The 16,551-nt window shown below is 43.6% G+C and overlaps 1 protein-coding gene across 11 annotated transcripts in view; it reads left to right on the plus strand.

The window, feature by feature from the left end:
* The window catches only part of LOC114644775 (NACHT, LRR and PYD domains-containing protein 12-like), an 86,395-nt gene that overhangs the window by 47,342 nt on the left and 22,502 nt on the right, over nt 1-16,551 (plus strand). For 5 of the 11 annotated variants that reach the window (XM_051921663.1, XM_051921666.1, XM_051921664.1 and 2 more), the window contains 3 exons: nt 109-1,834; nt 8,742-8,918; nt 13,525-13,701. In XM_051921663.1, the coding sequence (XP_051777623.1) occupies nt 109-1,834; nt 8,742-8,918; nt 13,525-13,701 (2,080 nt within the window). The remainder of the gene's footprint in view (nt 1-108; nt 1,835-8,741; nt 8,919-13,524; nt 13,702-16,551) is intronic. The other 6 variants (XM_051921667.1, XM_051921670.1, XM_051921673.1 and 3 more) reach the window with 3 other exon arrangements.

The following is a 16,551-nucleotide window of genomic DNA, read 5'->3' on the forward strand; positions in this document are numbered from 1 at the left end:
CCTGACTGCAAGGTGATGGATCATCTGGCATCATCTGGCATCCAAACATCAAAGTCAGACTCCAAAATGTCCAATTTGTTTTTCACAAGTTCTCTTTATCACTTTCAGGCCTCCATGAGACACACAGAGATGGTGTGTCTGATTCCACAACAATTCTGGAGGATCAGGCATCTCCTGGAGATCAATGCACCAGAGCCATGGGCTTTGAGACACGATACACAGAGCTGATGGTCTTTAAACAGTTCAAAAGAACCTACAGTGAGAGGCACCATGAACTTGAGAAAATGGGAAGACAACATGCAAAGCTCATAGAGGAGCGGACAAAAGAGAAATGTGAGCGAATCTGGACTGAGCAGCTTTTTAGGAGGAGTCCTGGAAGTGAGACAGACCCTCACATTGTAGTGGTCAGTGGGGTGGCTGGAATGGGGAAGACCACCATGGTCCAGAAGATAATGTTTGACTGGGCCAGAGGCACTCAGTACCAGAGGTTTGCATTTGTGTTCCTGTTTAAATTCAGGGAGCTCAACCTACTAGACACGGAGACAGAACCACAGATGCCTCTGACCAGGCTGATTGTAAGGCACTATAAATATCTCAATGACCCAAGACTGACAGAAATCCTTCAGAAACCCAAATCTCTCCTCTTTATATTTGATGGACTGGATGAGTACAAACACAAACTGGACTTCACACCCAGGAAGCTCCCCTCAAACCCAGATGACTACTTCCCTGTTCACTCTCTGGTTACCAGCCTGGTCAGAAGGACATTGCTAAAGGGCTGTACAGTTCTAATCACAACCAGACCAACAGCCCTGGAGGACCTGGACATGGAGAGAGTTGATCGATTTGTAGAGATCCTGGGGTTCTTCCCTGAACAAAGGCTGATGTACTTCAAGAAGTTCTTTGGAGATGCTGATCAGGGCTGTGAGGCTTTTCAGTACATGGAGGAGAATGCCATCCTGTACACCATGTGCTTCAACCCCTCGTACTGCTGGATTATCTGCTCTGTGCTGAAGAGCCACTTCATGACACCTGAAGAAGAGCGAGGAGCTGCCCCCAGAACTGTCACTGAGCTCTTTGTGATGTTCCTTCACAACATTCTCACCAAACACAAGCGAGAAGACAAGGAACAACGAGAGATTTTGGTCAAACTAGGAAAGATGGCTTATTATGGGGTGGCCAACAGAACTCTTGTGTTTTATGACAAGTTTGAGATGTCCACCTTTGGTCTCCAGCCAGTCCTGTCCTCTCCATTCCTCTCAGGGTTCCTCAAAGAAATCCTTCAGAGAGAAAGCACTCTGGAGCACACGATGTACACATTCTACCACCTCACCCTGCAGGAGTTCATGGCCGCCTGCTTCTTCTACCTCGATCCATCAGGGGGCATCGAGGAGCTGCTTGAGAAGCTGGAGTCTTGTAAAGATGGCCGGTTTGAGATTCTCACTCGATTTTTAGCAGGACTGGCCAGATATTCTGTGTTTAAAACACTGGAGGGAGTCATGGGGGAGTTTAAGATAAAGATAGCAAAACAGATACTGGAGTGGGTGAAGAAGAAAGCTGAAGAGTCGCTACAGAGACAAGATAAAAGTGAAGCTCTGCGAGTGTGTCAGTGGCTCTATGAGACTCAGAATAAGAAATTAATCAGAGACGCCATTGGGAAGGATTTAAAGATGAGCTTTAGTAAGATGATTTTATCTCCTCTGGACTGTGCTGTGCTGGGCTCTGTCATCAGCTGCTGTGGAGAACTTGAGGAGCTCAACCTGTCAGAGACAAACCTCACCTCAGAGTGCATCAGGAGACTGGCGCCGGGGCTCATCTGCTGCAGACGTGTCAAGTGAGTAATAAAACCTTCATGAGTTTAGTGTGACTGCCTGTGGACACAGAGGGTGACATTAGTGTGTCCATCAGGGGGTGTCAGGCCTACAAATAGACGAGGGTCCATGTGTGTGTCACAGTGCCACCTGAAAGCCACAACAGCAGCTAAATAACAACAGTAGTCAAATAATAATTTATATAGAAATTCACTATTAGACCCTCTTTGTTGAGAAATGAAAAAAGTAGAACTGATTAGACAGTTTTAGAAAAGACATTTTTGTGTTATTGTTAGATATGTCTGTGCATTGAAAGCCTGTTTTGTAATTTTTGTAGTGTGTTATTTTTAAAACAATTTTATTAATAGCTGCAGGAATCAATAACTTTAATCACAATAAGTAAGTTACAAATTTGTAGAATGTTCACTTTTGTCTAAAGAAGCTTACAGGTAATAATGAGACTCTTCTTCATCATGGAGAATATGAAAGATCAAACACACTCAGTGTCCACAGAACAGTGACAAGTGACGGGGACACAACCCATGTGGGGTCTTCATCGATTAAAAACCTGTGGTGTGTGCCATGGCAGGAGATAAGCGAGCAAAACACTCCTTAGCCCCCCAGTAGATGTCATCAGGCAGGTGACGGGGTCAGACACTGGTCAGAGATGGCACAATTACTAATTAGGACAAATGTAGCAACAGACGTATTGCATTCAAAAATAAAGAAAATGTTCATCACAGGAAAAAAAATAATAATAATAAAAAAAAAACAACCAATAGCAAAACTCCAAAGGAAAGAATTCACCTGTTGCACTCATTCAAATCGATAATTTTGAAAAAAACATGAAATAGATAGATAGATAAACAAATAAATAAATAAATCTCTAAGAGCCCAGCAGCCATCAGCTGACTAAAGTGTCTCCCAATGGCGAGACAAACCACAGCCGTCTAACCTGAGCGCTCCGTCCACTAAACCTGAGCCGCTTCTCCCAAATCAGTTCTCCTCCTGAACTGAAAACCCCCCCTCAGTCTGCTGTCACAGGTTTGTAAATGAACCAGCTGTCTGCAACACTAAAGTAACATGCGGCCATCTTGTTATTCATTCTGGGAGTTCTCCATTAATAAGAATAACACGGTTAGCACTAATGAACTCCTCTAAGAACTAAAGGGGCAACAAACCAACTTCCTCCGGCCGGTCGTCTCTCCCCGATTGCTGAGTTTGTTTTATTTCACCTCCTCACTCGTCAATCACAAATCACCAGCAGCCTCATATTGGCGTCCGATGGCAGCAGCTGCGTCCTTCACGTGCACCGCGGGTGTAGTCAGGAATATGGAGCCCCCCAGCCGTGTAAAGCCAAATCAAATCACAGTGATGCCACACTTACATCATTCTGACTAATTAGGACAACAAAGTAAATACAGTAATCCCTCGCTATATCGCGCTTCACCTTTCGCGGCTTCACTCCATTGCGGATTTTATATGTAAGCATATTTAAATATATATCGCGGATTTTTTGCTGGTTCGCGGATTTCTGCAGACAATGGGTCTTTTAATTTCTGGTACATGCTTCCTCAGTTGGTTTGCCCAGTTGATTTAATACAAGGGACGTTATTGGCAGATGGCTGAGAAGCTACCCGGCTTACTTTTCTGTCTCTCTTGCGCTGAGTTTCTCTGATCTTGACGTAGGGGGATTGAGCAGGGGGGCTGTTTGCACACCTAGATGATACGGACGCTCGTCTAAAAATGCTGAAAGATTATCTTCACGTTGCTACCTTCTGTGCAGCTGCTTCCTGAAACGACATGCTGCACAGTGCTTCGCATACTTAAAAGCTCGAAGGGCACGTATTGATTTGTGCTTGTTTGTTTTTCTCTCTCTCTCTCTCTGCTCCTGACAGAGGGGGTGTGAGCTGCCGCCTTCAACATCTTTGTACCGGCGGTGCTTCGCATACTTAAAAGCCAAACAGCCCTATTGATTTGTTTGCTTTCCTCTATCTCTCTGACATTATATGCTCCTGACACACTCCTTTGAAGAGGAAGATATGTTTGCATTCTTTTAATTGTGAGACGGAACTGTCATCTCTGTCTTGTCATGGAGCACAGTTTAAACTTTTGAAAAAGACACAAATGTTTGTTTGCAGTGTTTGAATAACGTTCCTGTCTCTCTACAACCTCCTGCGTTTCTGCGCAAATCTGTGACCCAAGCATGACAATATAAAAATAACCACATAAACATATGGTTTCTACTTCGCGGATTTTCTTATTTCGCGGGTGGCTCTGGAATGCAATCCCCGCGATGGAGGAGGGAATACTGTACTTTCAAAAATAAGGAAAAGAAAGAACTCGCTACTAACTCAAGGTGGTCTCGTTATTTACGGTTGATAAAACATTTCAAGTACAAGTGGGGCTGCAACCTCTCACACCTAAACACTGAAACATCTTTGTATAGAAAACAAGATTAAAAATGTAATCTTTTTAATGGAAATACAAGCTCCAAAATTATCGTACTTTGTTAACAATTTTCTATAAACTAAATCTCTTTTTAAATAAAGTTATTATAAAACACACTATGGCTCATCTAATAATTGAAGTGCCAGTCTGAGGGGGCTGCCATTGTGCCAGTGCCCTCCACAGAAGAGTCGTCGTCTGTCGCTGACATCACGTGTGCTGTAGAATGTAAAGTAATCATACGTGAGTGCTCAGTTATTTCACGTGTGCTGCGGTCATATTAATACTTTTTTTAAAGTAATTTATATCCTGTGCCTTGTATGTCATGAAAGTGTAAAGTGATGTCTTTAGAAATTAAAATGCTGATTATAAAGAGCGTAGAGTTGGCGGAGAATAAACAGCCTGTAGCAGAATCTTTGTGGTGATCAGTCGGTGATGAAGGAGTCCGCGCTGAGCATGAAGAGGCGCCATGAAGAGACAGCACTGACCCTCAAACACTTCACAGACCCTTCTGTGCTGCTAAAGTCCGTCAGTCCAAGTGCTCGGCCGCCCGCCCGCCGGTGAGTGGAGGTGAAGGTCCAGCCTTGGAGTGTCGCCCAGAGCTGAGCGGAGTACAATACAATAGCATACAGTGTGTGTGTATAGCGCAGGGACAGACTCTCAGGTGAGTATTGATGATCATAAATATACAATTAGCACAAGTAAAGAAACAGATTTGTAAAACACACAGAAAACAACGGAGAGAGTGAGCTACAGGAATGGAAAACAACAAAATCTGTCAACTAATTGATTGTTGAACTCTGGTCTGGTTATTCAAAAAAATGATAAAAGCAGATTTGTATTTCATTTCAGTTTGTTTTCTGTTTGCAATTTTAGTTTCAGTTTAGTTTTTATTTTTCACTCTTTTATTTTCACTTTTATTTTGTTTAACATAACACTTTTTTGCCACTTTAGTTTCAGTTTTCATTAACAATCCTAACCTCTGAACTCCGGCTGTCCGCACTCCTACTGTAGAAATATGGAGTTCACCTCTGGAACTCGTTTTAGTCAAAGTGATCCCTTCATGGGGGGCAGCACAGAGGTGAGCACTGCTACCCCATATCTCCAGGCCTCAGGGTCAAATCCCACCATCTTAACTGACTACTTAAGGTCTTTAGAGTGTAAAGCAGTTCAGAAGTAAACCCCCCGATGATCGTCGCGTAGCTGACTGGCCTGTCCATATGACAGCAGGACATTAGCAGCAGATTTGTGATGGAGTCACACCTGAGAGTCGACACCATCAGGACTGGCAGCCCTGACACCATGTGGTGTGCCAGCTTTGTGTGGTCAGCAGTGACCTGAGAAGGTCATCATTCTGACCACTTCATGGGCTCACATGTCACATGTCACTTTATATTACTAACTGACTGAATGTCTTGTCTGAATTCTAGTAATCGACTGACTGCCACCTCTAATCTGACAGCCATATTTAAAATGTTTCTAAATTCACAAACCAAATCCTCAACAGATGACCAGCACTGTGACTTGTCTTGTCGTTGTGAATGTCCATTCAGGTGGCTTCTCATCAAGCAGTGACATCAAATGACCAACATGAGCTGATTTTTAGAATCATGATTTGGCTGACAATCAAACACGTCCTTTGTTAATTCAAACATCTCCTCCATCTTTAGGGTCTCCGGTAAAATAAATCATATGAGGACTGGCTGGTCCTTTACGTGACTCCCACCAGCTACTGGCAGACCACCAGCACCTTGATTTGTGTGAGCACTTGAAGTAGAAAGATCAGTTAGAGTTTGTCACAAAGTAGTTGTGATTTGTGTCATCGGGGTCTTTAAATCTTTAACCTCTCCCTAGAGGGGCTTCTTATCTTTATAAACTCGTCTTCTCTCACTGAGTCACTCATTTTAAATGATCGGAGTTTAAATCAGGACTACAATCAAATGACAGAAAGAAAAGGGACTGAGAGAAAGATGGGAATCGAGAGCCAGAACAGGAGATCAGAACTGTAAAGATCAAAAAGCCGAGGGTCAAAACTGAAAGTGAAATCCAAACTCGCAGTGGAAACACAAAGCAGCAGTTGTGACGTCTGACTTTTACACACACGTGTGCTTATTCTTTATGTCACATCCACAAACTCAGATAACACAGAAGTCCAATGGACTGAACTTTATACTCCTTGATCTTTGACAAAACGCTTAGTGTGACCCTGAGTGTCACTTTGTAGCAACTCCTTTACAACAGACACACAGAATAGTGACACACAAGAACTGAAGATGGCGTCACAGGAAAACATAAAATATCATCAACTACCTCAAAGTGTAAAGAATTCAGAAGAAGTCAAAACAGAAATAACTCAAAAACACTAAAGAATTACAATACAAGAATAACTTTGCAATATTCACATAGTTAAAAAAAATAAACGCAAATCTTCACAATAACACAATAAGACAAACATGGGGTACAAGACCACTGAGCAGCTCACCTCAGCCTTGAAGCTTTTGAAGGAGTGAAATGTCCGATGCCACCCAAGTCCTGCAGTCCACAGCCTAACGAAGGCCTGAAATGCGGTGCTGACTTGTCAGCTGACTTCGTCTTTGGCTCATCTTCTCGTCGGCCATTAAGAAGATTTCAGTTGTGAGTTGAGCACACAAACTGAGCTCAGTGTTTGTAGATCTGTGACAATTCAGAGTTTGTTCAATGACATTTGATTTGTGGCCCTTGTCACTTGTATGTCACTCTCATTTTTACACATTTTACTTTAGAGGTTTAGAGTCACCACGTCTTTGAGTACTTGACTCATAAATGTGAAGCCACCAACACCCCTGAAGTCTTATCAGCATAAAAATGAAAAAAGAATCAGCAGCAAGAGCCGAGAGCTCAGTCGTGTGTTCAGATTTGCTCCCTGGTCCCTGATGTGTGACTAACCACTGTGCCACTGTCCTGTTCATGTCACACATTTGAGTGTCTGTGTGTCACTTCAGCCCTCCTTTACCTTCACACTTTGACCAAATGTTTAACAACACAATAATCAAACACTTCAGTCAGTTGACATTTTTAGGTCATCTAAAGACACCAAAGCGTCCCATTTGATCAAAGGCCTGATAAATCAAATTCACTGAGATGGCCGCCTTCTCTTCACACCTTCTCAGGCTGACTGACAGCTCATGTCCTACCTCCTCTGTCATTCTGGCCAATCCTAATTCCCAGTTCTGTGCCCAGTGGCTGAGGTGCCGCACTTGACATCCCAGTGACACGGGTTCAGGTGCTGCTTGTCACATGTTGTGTGACCCTGAGTGAGTCACGTCACCTGTCTGTGCTCAGAGTAAGAACACAAGGAGACAACTGGAAATGTAAAGTGACTTTGGATTGAAAGGCGCTATATAAAATAAAGGGGATGGCTTTGTCTCTCTTCATATTTTTTATCTGCAATGTCTTCATCAATATTTGTACACAAATTCTAATTTGTAAACTGCGTCCATTTGTCCACTTTGTCAGAGTGACACTCAAACACGTTATTTTTCATTTGATTTTGATTTTTCTATGTCTTATTATTTCATCCTCTCTGTTATTTATTATTCAGTTTTTTAATTTTGTGCTTAATTGGACATGAACAGTGGGTGCCTGTCCAGGGTCCAGACTCTCTACTGGCCACCAAAGCTCTTCAGTCCACCATGTCTGTGACAGCTGGTGTGTGCAGTGACAGTAAGAGAGACCATCACTATGACACAACAAGCCCATCACCTTGAACCCGTGACACCAGCCGGCTGAGTGGAGTTTGTCCATTGAGCTCAGGTGGCTGACAGGCCTTAGAGAAGATGACTGGACAGAGTGGAGCGTCACTGTGAGCAGCCGGTGATCCTCTGTGTGTCCCTCCTGGACTGGACTGTCATTTCCACCCGTGTCCCATCACCTCTCCTGTCACCTCTCCCTTGTCACTTATTTATCTTTGTGCTTGTTGTGTTTATTTGTCTTCTTGTTTGTGTTGTTAGTTTGTGACTAGCACTCTATAAAATAAAGGCTGACTGATTTACAGCTGCTGTCACTGAACATCTGGAGAGGCTGGTGTTTGTAAATGGCCTCCTGTCAATCATTTCAGTTGTGTCCTCACCCTGAGTCCTGAATGATGGACAGAAATCTGAGTTTGTCACTCAGCTGTCACCAACTCAGAGAAGTGCATCTGAACACTCAAGTGGAGGACAAGGTCAGTCCTGCTGTGTGAGACTCCTGTCCAGTGTGATGGCTAACGTCCTCTCATCACTCAGGGTAACCTGACAGACAGAAGATGCTTCAGGTATATAGCGCCTTGAAGGGCAACAATGGTGAGGAGTTCAAATTGTGTTTCAGTTCAAATGCTAACAGCAGCCTGCTGTTCAGTGACACACCTGAGCATCCAGCTCTGCTTGTAGTCATCATGTCACTTATTGAGACCACCGAACATCTTTCTGTCCACGTGTCCTCACTTCTCTCTCTTCATCTCCACAGCTTTACATGGTGTGGTCTCACCTCCAGATGTTGCTCAGCTCTCTCCTCAGCTCTTTCTGCTCCACACTCACGACTGACTGAACTGGACCTGAGCAACAATAAGAACATGGATGACTCAGGAGTGAATCAGCTGCGTGAGGGGCTGAGGAGTGAAAACTGCAAATTAGAGAAACTGAAGTAAGAGAAAAACAAGTGTGTGTGCGTGTGTGTGTGTGTGTGTGTGTGTGTGCGCGTGTGTGTGTGTGTGTCTGTGTGTGCGTGTGTGTGTGTGTTTTGTTGAATTGTATTTCTGCTGACTTTATGGCTCTGAGAAACACTGAGAGTGGGGGCAGAAGAGCTGACCAGAGTGGCTGTGGACAAACTGGAGGAGGACTGAGGTGACAGACAGGAACAATGAGTGTAGGACATTAGAGATAAGGAGAGACAAGAAAAGGAGAGAAAGAGAGAAAAGTCAAAAGAGAAATAAAACAAGAAGATTAGGAGAAGGAGTGAGAGCTGGACATACAAAAGAACAGGATGAAAGGCTGACAGCAGTAGTAGGAGCTACCAGCCAACCACAGCATGGAGTCTGCATGTCCTCCTAGTGTCTGTATGGGTTTCCTCCTGCAACTCTGGTCTCCTTTAACAGTCCAAAGATCTTCATGTTAGGTGGATTGGTGATGATTAACTGATCTGTGTGTGTGTGTGTGTGTGTGTGTTTGTTCACCCTGTGATGGACTGGCCTCCTGTCCAGGTGTTGTTCCAGCCTTGTGCCTGATGCATGCTGGTATAGACTCCAGCTGTTCCTTAACCCTGCTCAGGATAAGCAGATTAGTAACTTGGATGGACTAATGGTGACTGATGTTGAACCTGAGACTACAGTCAATGGTCTGAGTTTGCCAAACACCACAAACTTCATTCAAATGAATGAACAATCAACTGACTGGTCAGCAGAGACACAAGGCATTATGGGAAACAGAAGAAGTGGGAGAAAGAAAATGAGATGGGAACTGAGGACTTGGGAAAAGAGGAGTAGGAGAAGGGAAAAGAACTGAGAGCTGGGAATATTTACAAGGAGGGCAGTGACAGGGCTTCACCACCAGAGGGCAGAGCTGAGCGAGGGGCATGAAGACCTGCAGATCAGGCTGATTATTATTTTTATTATCACTTCCTGTTTGACTGATGCCTTTATCAGAGGTGACATACAACATTTGAGGTTCAATTGGCTCCATTTCTTTCTTTTTGCACAGGCAGGTGAAGTGACTCTCTTGTGGTCACACAGTGTCAGTGGTAGAATTTTTAAACCTGCAACCTCAGAGTTTGAAGTTTGATGTGTTTGATCTGTCATCTTGGAATAAACTTCATCCATGATGCCAAGACTTCTTTAGGAAAGGCAAAACAAATCATAAAGGACCCCAGTCGCACATCATGGACATTTGTCTCCCTCCATCCATCAGACAGGTGCTACTGAACTATGAACACCTGAACTGTGAGATTTAAGAGCAGTTTCTACACCCCAGTAATAAGGCTGATCAACTGTCGTATGTCTGTAATGAAGTGAGTGAATGAAGTGGCACAACATCTGAGGTTCTTGTGTATGTGACGTCATGCTTAGTATTATTTACTGGGATTGTTACTAAGATTAGATTGAAGGTTGAACTTTAACTCTATCTGATGTTTTATGTTGAAGTTTGTTTTCCTGTTTTATGACAAATTAGTAGAAGGACTAAAATAACTGAACTCAACACCACTGAGATCTTTAGTGATGGAGGTCAGCTGGTCAATGACACCGGAGAGCGTGTCAGGTCTGAATGGCCGAGGACAGAAGTGTCACATGTTAGTCTTGTTCTCACTGTCAATTATGTCATTGATCCTAAAGTTCAGTCCAGTCTGTGTCCTTAACAGTGTCACAGTAAACACACAGAGTGTCCTCATCGTCTGGTTAGTGTGACATCAGGAGAGTCCATCAGGATAAACAGTCGAGCATCAAGCTCTCCAGTGTCCAACAGTGACCCTCATTCTGCATGGCGTCCTACAAATCAGACAAAGTGTCTTCAATTCAATTCAGTTTTTTTGTCCTAAGAGGGAAATTTAGTTTTTCATCAGGTTTTACAGAAGAGACCACAACATAATGTTAAGGACACATCACAAAATACACAGCCATCAAACATAAACTTATCAGAAATAAATAATATATAGTAGTGAGTGTAATACTTCTGGTGGAACATATTAGACATCAGAATTAAACCAACATTTACTTTTAACTGATGACTGATGAAAATGCTGCTCTTCATCATCTCATGATTTAAGGATGTGGGTGTTTATTAAAACTGAATTTATTTTAAACATTAATAGCAGTTGGAGTGAAACAGAATTTGAACTGATTGCCTTTTATCCTGTGAACTTTCAACCTGTGACCTGATGGTGAAACCTGGAATTGTGAATGTGGCAGACGAGTTGTGTCTGACAGAAGACCCTCTGCTGTCTGTAACACTTGCTTGTTAAACACGTCTGTGAGATCGGACTGTCCAGTCCTTGTTATTTTACTGCTCCATTTTACAGTTTGGTTTATTCTCTTTTTGTTTTTGACATTAAGATATCCAAACCAGGCTAGCAGTTTATAAATACAAAAGACTAAATACAAGATTTATAAAAGAGTGTCATCATGGAAGGACTCACATTACAAAGACTCAGCTTCCTTAAACAGTGTGATGGGTGGCGTTGGCCATTACCCAGCTGGAAGGACAGGGGCAGAGAGCAACTGTGAGGCACTACCTCCTCTGGGACACTAGAGGGCAGCCCTTCTGGGTGGCTGTGACATCACGGATTCCCACAGGGCACACTGGGACTTGGAGTTTGGTGAAGCCCTGTTGGGTTTTGTGGGGGGTGCCAGGGGGAGCTGCAGAGACCTAAAGTGGACTTCCACCACACCTGGGAGTGAGTCCAGGAAATACTGATGAGCCACCTGGAGCACACCCAGGAGTTGAAGAAAGAAAAAGAAAGAAAGAAAGAAAGAAAGAAAGAAAGAAAGAAAGAAAGAAAGAAAGAAAGAAAGAAAGAAAGAAAGAAAGAAAGAAAGAAAGAAAGAAAGAAAGAAACTGTGTTTTTGTCTTGAGGACTTTGTGTTCTTCATAGGAAGCAAAGAAGCAAAGCTTCCCCACCTATAAATAAAGGTGTGCTGTGTGGCAGTTTGTGCCCAGCATGTCTGTGTTGGTGTCAGGATGGCTGTACACACCCCTGTGATCCACAACAGTAGAGCTGCTGATGTCCCTTTGTGCCGATGGCTTCTGTGCTTCCCTTAAAAGTCAGCTGTGAGTCTTTGATTGTCCTCAGATATTTATGACTGTCAGTGATCTCCACTGCCTGCTCTTTGGTGATTGTTTCTTGTTGGTGACTGGTGCTGCTTCTAAGTTTAGTAGTTTATTAGTTTTTGTAACATTGAGGTTTAGAAAAGACTCATCATACCAGTTCGCAAAGTCATCTCCCACTGGACCAGAACTGGTTTCATTCACACTCAGTAGGCTAACAATCACTGAGTCATCAGCACATATTGAGATGAACCTGTCCTCAAATTTATTGAGACCACCATTAGTGTAGAGGAGTACAAAAGAGGAGAAAGAACAGACATGAGGGGACCTGTGGATGAGGACAACATGTCAGTCAGACAGCCATTGACTTTCACTCTTCAAGTCCTGTCTCTTAAAAAGTCAATCAGCCATCCTACCAAACTGAAGTCAAAATTAAATTCTTTAATAAGTTTCTGTGCTAGAAGGTGAGGCTGAATGGTGCTAAAGGCTGAAGAGAAATCTACAAACAGGAGCCTCACATGAGTCTTGGTGCTCTACAAGGGGTCATACAAGAGAGGAAGTAAAGTGACATTAGAACATAAGACACTTGACAAATGAGAGGAGACCATTCAGTCCATCAAGGCTGTGTGTTTAGTTAACAGCTAAGCTGTCTCAATAGCTCATCCGGATTCTTCTTAAAGCTCGTCAAGGTTTCTGCTTCAACTCCATGTCTTAGTAGTTTGTTTTAGAGTCACGCAACTCTTTGCATACTGAAGTTCTTCCTGCCTTCAGTCCTAAATGCACTTTCTTTTAATTTCTGTCCTCAAGTATGAGATTCACCCTTAAGCTGAAAGAATTCTGCAGGATCTCCTTTATCAATGCCTTTGGGGATTTTAAATACCTGGATGAGGTCCCCACACAGTCTCCTCTGCTCAGATAAACAGGTTTAATTCACTGTATCTGTCACAGTAAGACATGTCTGTCAGTCCCATGATGCACTTGGTTGCTCTCCTCTGCACAGCTTCAAGTGCTGCTATGTCTATCTTATATCAGGGTGACCAGAACTGCACACAACACTAAAGATGTGGTCACACTAGTGCATTATATAGTTTGAGTATAATGTCCCTGCTGCTGGTCACCACTAGAGCTGCCAGTCCTGAGTGGTAAATGACAGACAAGAATTCCAGTTTGTCATCCTCACCCTGTGGTCACCTGTGACAAGTGCATCTGGTCACATGAGTGCAGGACACCGTCACTCTCATGTCTGTGATGTTCTTATCCAGTGTTGATGTCCACATGTCAGTTTGAATGACTTGGCATCAGTCAGTCCAGCGTGAAGGTAGGAGACCCTGTCAGGTATATAGCGCCTTACTTTATAAGAATGGCAGTGGTCTCGTGTTCACACTGCACTTCAGTGAAAAGTCAGAATACAAGTGGCCATTGAACCTTTGTGTAGTTTGTCCTTCTGTCTGTCTGTCTCTCCTCATGTCCTCACTTCTCTCTCTTCTTCTCCACAGCCTGTCTCAATGTGGTCTCACCTCCAGATGTTGCTCAGCTCTCTCCTCAGCTCTTTCTTCTCCACACTCACGACTGACTGAACTGAACCTGAGTGACAACAACAACATGAAGGATTCAGGAGTGGATCAGCTGTGTGAGGGGCTGAGGAGTGAAAACTGCAAATTAGAGAAACTGGAGTAAGTGAACAACAAGAGTGTGTGTGTGTGTGTGTGTGTGTGTGTGTGTGTGTGTGTGTGTGTGTGTGTGTGTGTGTGTGTGTGTGTGTGTGTGTGTCTGTGTGTGTGTGTGTCTCATGAATTTTATTTCTTGTCACATTATGGCTCTGACTTTTCCACTCCCACAACACAAACGCTGTGTTTAATCAGGACAGACTGCAGTGTCCCTTATTGACAGACAGATTGACGTGAGGTGACACAACTGCAGATTTCCTTTAATAATTCAATTCATAAAGACAGCATTGTGACCCTGAGCCCCTCCACCACACTGGTCACTCTCCTCATCCTCTCTGTCCAGACTGTTGTTTTATTTCTTGTCCCACAAGCCCATTCTGTCCATTCTTTATTTTAATCTCGTACTTGTTCCTGTCCTCCATTGTCACTTTCCCCCTTACACTCCTCTGATGTACTCACTAAAGTTTGTTAAAAATCACTAAAGTAGAATAAGGAGGAGAAACACAGTCAGTGTGAGGAGAAGAGACGACTAAAGTGACAGAAGACAAAGAGGAGTGGACAGCTAGAGCTGAACTGAAGTGACAGATAAGGACAAGAAGAATAGAATAGCAAAGATAAGGAGAGAGAAGAGAAGGAGATGAACAGAATGAATAAAAGGATGAATAAAAGAGGAGGACAAGACAGAGGAGAAGGAGAAGGAGAGAGAGGAGGACAGACAGAGGAACAGGAGGAAAGGTGGACAGCAGCAGTAGAAATGACCAGCCAGCCATACACAGAAAGAGAAGGTGACAGGGAGGAGAGGAATAGGACTGAAGGCAGTGTGGACAGTAAGGTGGGAGACACAGGAAGTGACCGCCATTATAGCCAAGTGGACTGAACAGGCCAACATCATTCTACAAGACATGACCCCCAGGTCTACATGGGACATCGACATATATCTGTCAGTGGGCTTAGTGACCAACAGGTGGACACACACATCATGTGCAGTAGACGTCAGAGACACTGAGAGGATTCTGGGAAGGTGACCTCAGTGGGCGTGTCAGTGAGATACTCCAGTGTGAGGAGTGGCGCCCTCTTGTGTTTATAACTCACACTTGTGTCTATTGTGGGACATTAAAACAATAATCTCACCACATGATAAGTGTAGGCTGTCACATGACTTTCTCAATAATCCAGTATATAGCGCCTTTTTGACATTTTTATACACACATGGTCTTCACTCATGTCATCACAGGTCCAAACCCTCTGCCTCACAAATCCTTCTTTTGTCATTTCAGTCAGTCAGGGTCTTCCTCAATGCCAGCAGACAATCAAATGGCCATCTGGAGATGTGAATTGTGAATTGGCGGAGCGCACTTTACACCTGCAGACACGTGTGGTTCAGCCAGTGTCCTCATTAGTGTTCTGGGGTGTGGAATTAGACACCTGCACCTCAGTGAGTTTAAAATGAGAAAAATGAAAAGATGAAGATGGAGGTTAAATGAGAAATAAAGTAAATGCAGAATTGTGGCTGAGCTGATACAGTGGAGTGGAGGTCAAGAAGTGGCTGTGAGAGGAGTGAGCACATGACACTCAAGGGGTAAGGTCAAAACCTACTGTGTGCCCAAAGACCAAGAGTGACCAACTGCACCGAGTGGGCTTCTGCTGAAGGCTGAGGGATGGAGTTAGGAGAAAGGAGAAGGTCTCACGAGGCACCCTGCTGAAGGCCATGGGATTGTGGTGGGAACACAAGCTGAGTTTGGGGTCCTCAGCGGTGACCAGCTAAGGTGGATGGGGCAGAAGCTGATCTGAAGGATGGCTGCCCTTGCCGGTGGTCTCTTGGCTTGCTGAGGAGAACTTAAATGGTAAGCAGAGGAGATGTCAGTTTTAGGTGGCACAGAAACTCTTGTTGTTTTACATACAATAATGCCAGTGCAGTGAGAATTGTGCAAATAATACTACTATCAAAGTGACAGGTGGCAAATGTATTAAACATAATATTAATGTGACAAATACTAAAGTGACATAACATTAAAGTATAATAAAATAAAGTGACATGACTTATGCTGATAAGATAACATGTTTGAAGTGACCCATAACAAAAAAAAAACAAAATAAAACTTCTAGAGCAGTGAGCCAATAGTGAGATATCTGATGTGGTGCCCAGCTAATCCAGTCAATACAGCTTAGGAGGAGAGAAGGAGCGTCAGGCCCAGAACTCAACCACCACCCCCTGTTATGAAGAGTTAAAGAGTCTAATGGCTCTGAGGACTAAAGATCTCTGGTATCTGTCCATATTGCAGTTCTGTGATAGCAGCCTACCGCTAAACAAACTCCTCTGATTAATTATGGTGGTGTATAGTGGGTGATGTTCATTGTCCATAACAGATAGCAGCTTGCACAGTGTCCTTCTCTCTGCCACCGTCACCAGAGAGTCCATTTCCATGCCAGCCACAGATCCTGCTCACCTGATCAGCTTGTCAATACACTCACCATCTCTCTTCTTCAAGCTACCCCACTTGCTCACTTTATATAAAGTGATAGATAATTGTAACGGTGAACAGATATAATGGACATAATTAAGGACAATACACATAATCCAAACAGACAATATTGCTCTGCTGATATGGTGACTGGAGGACAGACCTGCACAAGTTGCTTTGTAATGTCAGGGCACCAACTGGGTGTCCCCCTTTAATGAAGTCAAATGAAACAAAACAAAAGTGGACACGATGGCCCAACAAAACACACCTTTACAGCCCAATAGACAAATTTATTGTGCAGTTGTGTGAACAGGATGGCGCTTGCTTCATGTTGAGTTTCTGTGTCCAACATCAGACTCCATCCTCTGGGTGATCAGCAGCTTTTCAAGACCCC

This window comes from Erpetoichthys calabaricus (assembly GCF_900747795.2).
Source record: "Erpetoichthys calabaricus chromosome 1 unlocalized genomic scaffold, fErpCal1.3 SUPER_1_unloc_2, whole genome shotgun sequence".
NCBI lineage: Eukaryota > Metazoa > Chordata > Cladistia > Polypteriformes > Polypteridae > Erpetoichthys > Erpetoichthys calabaricus.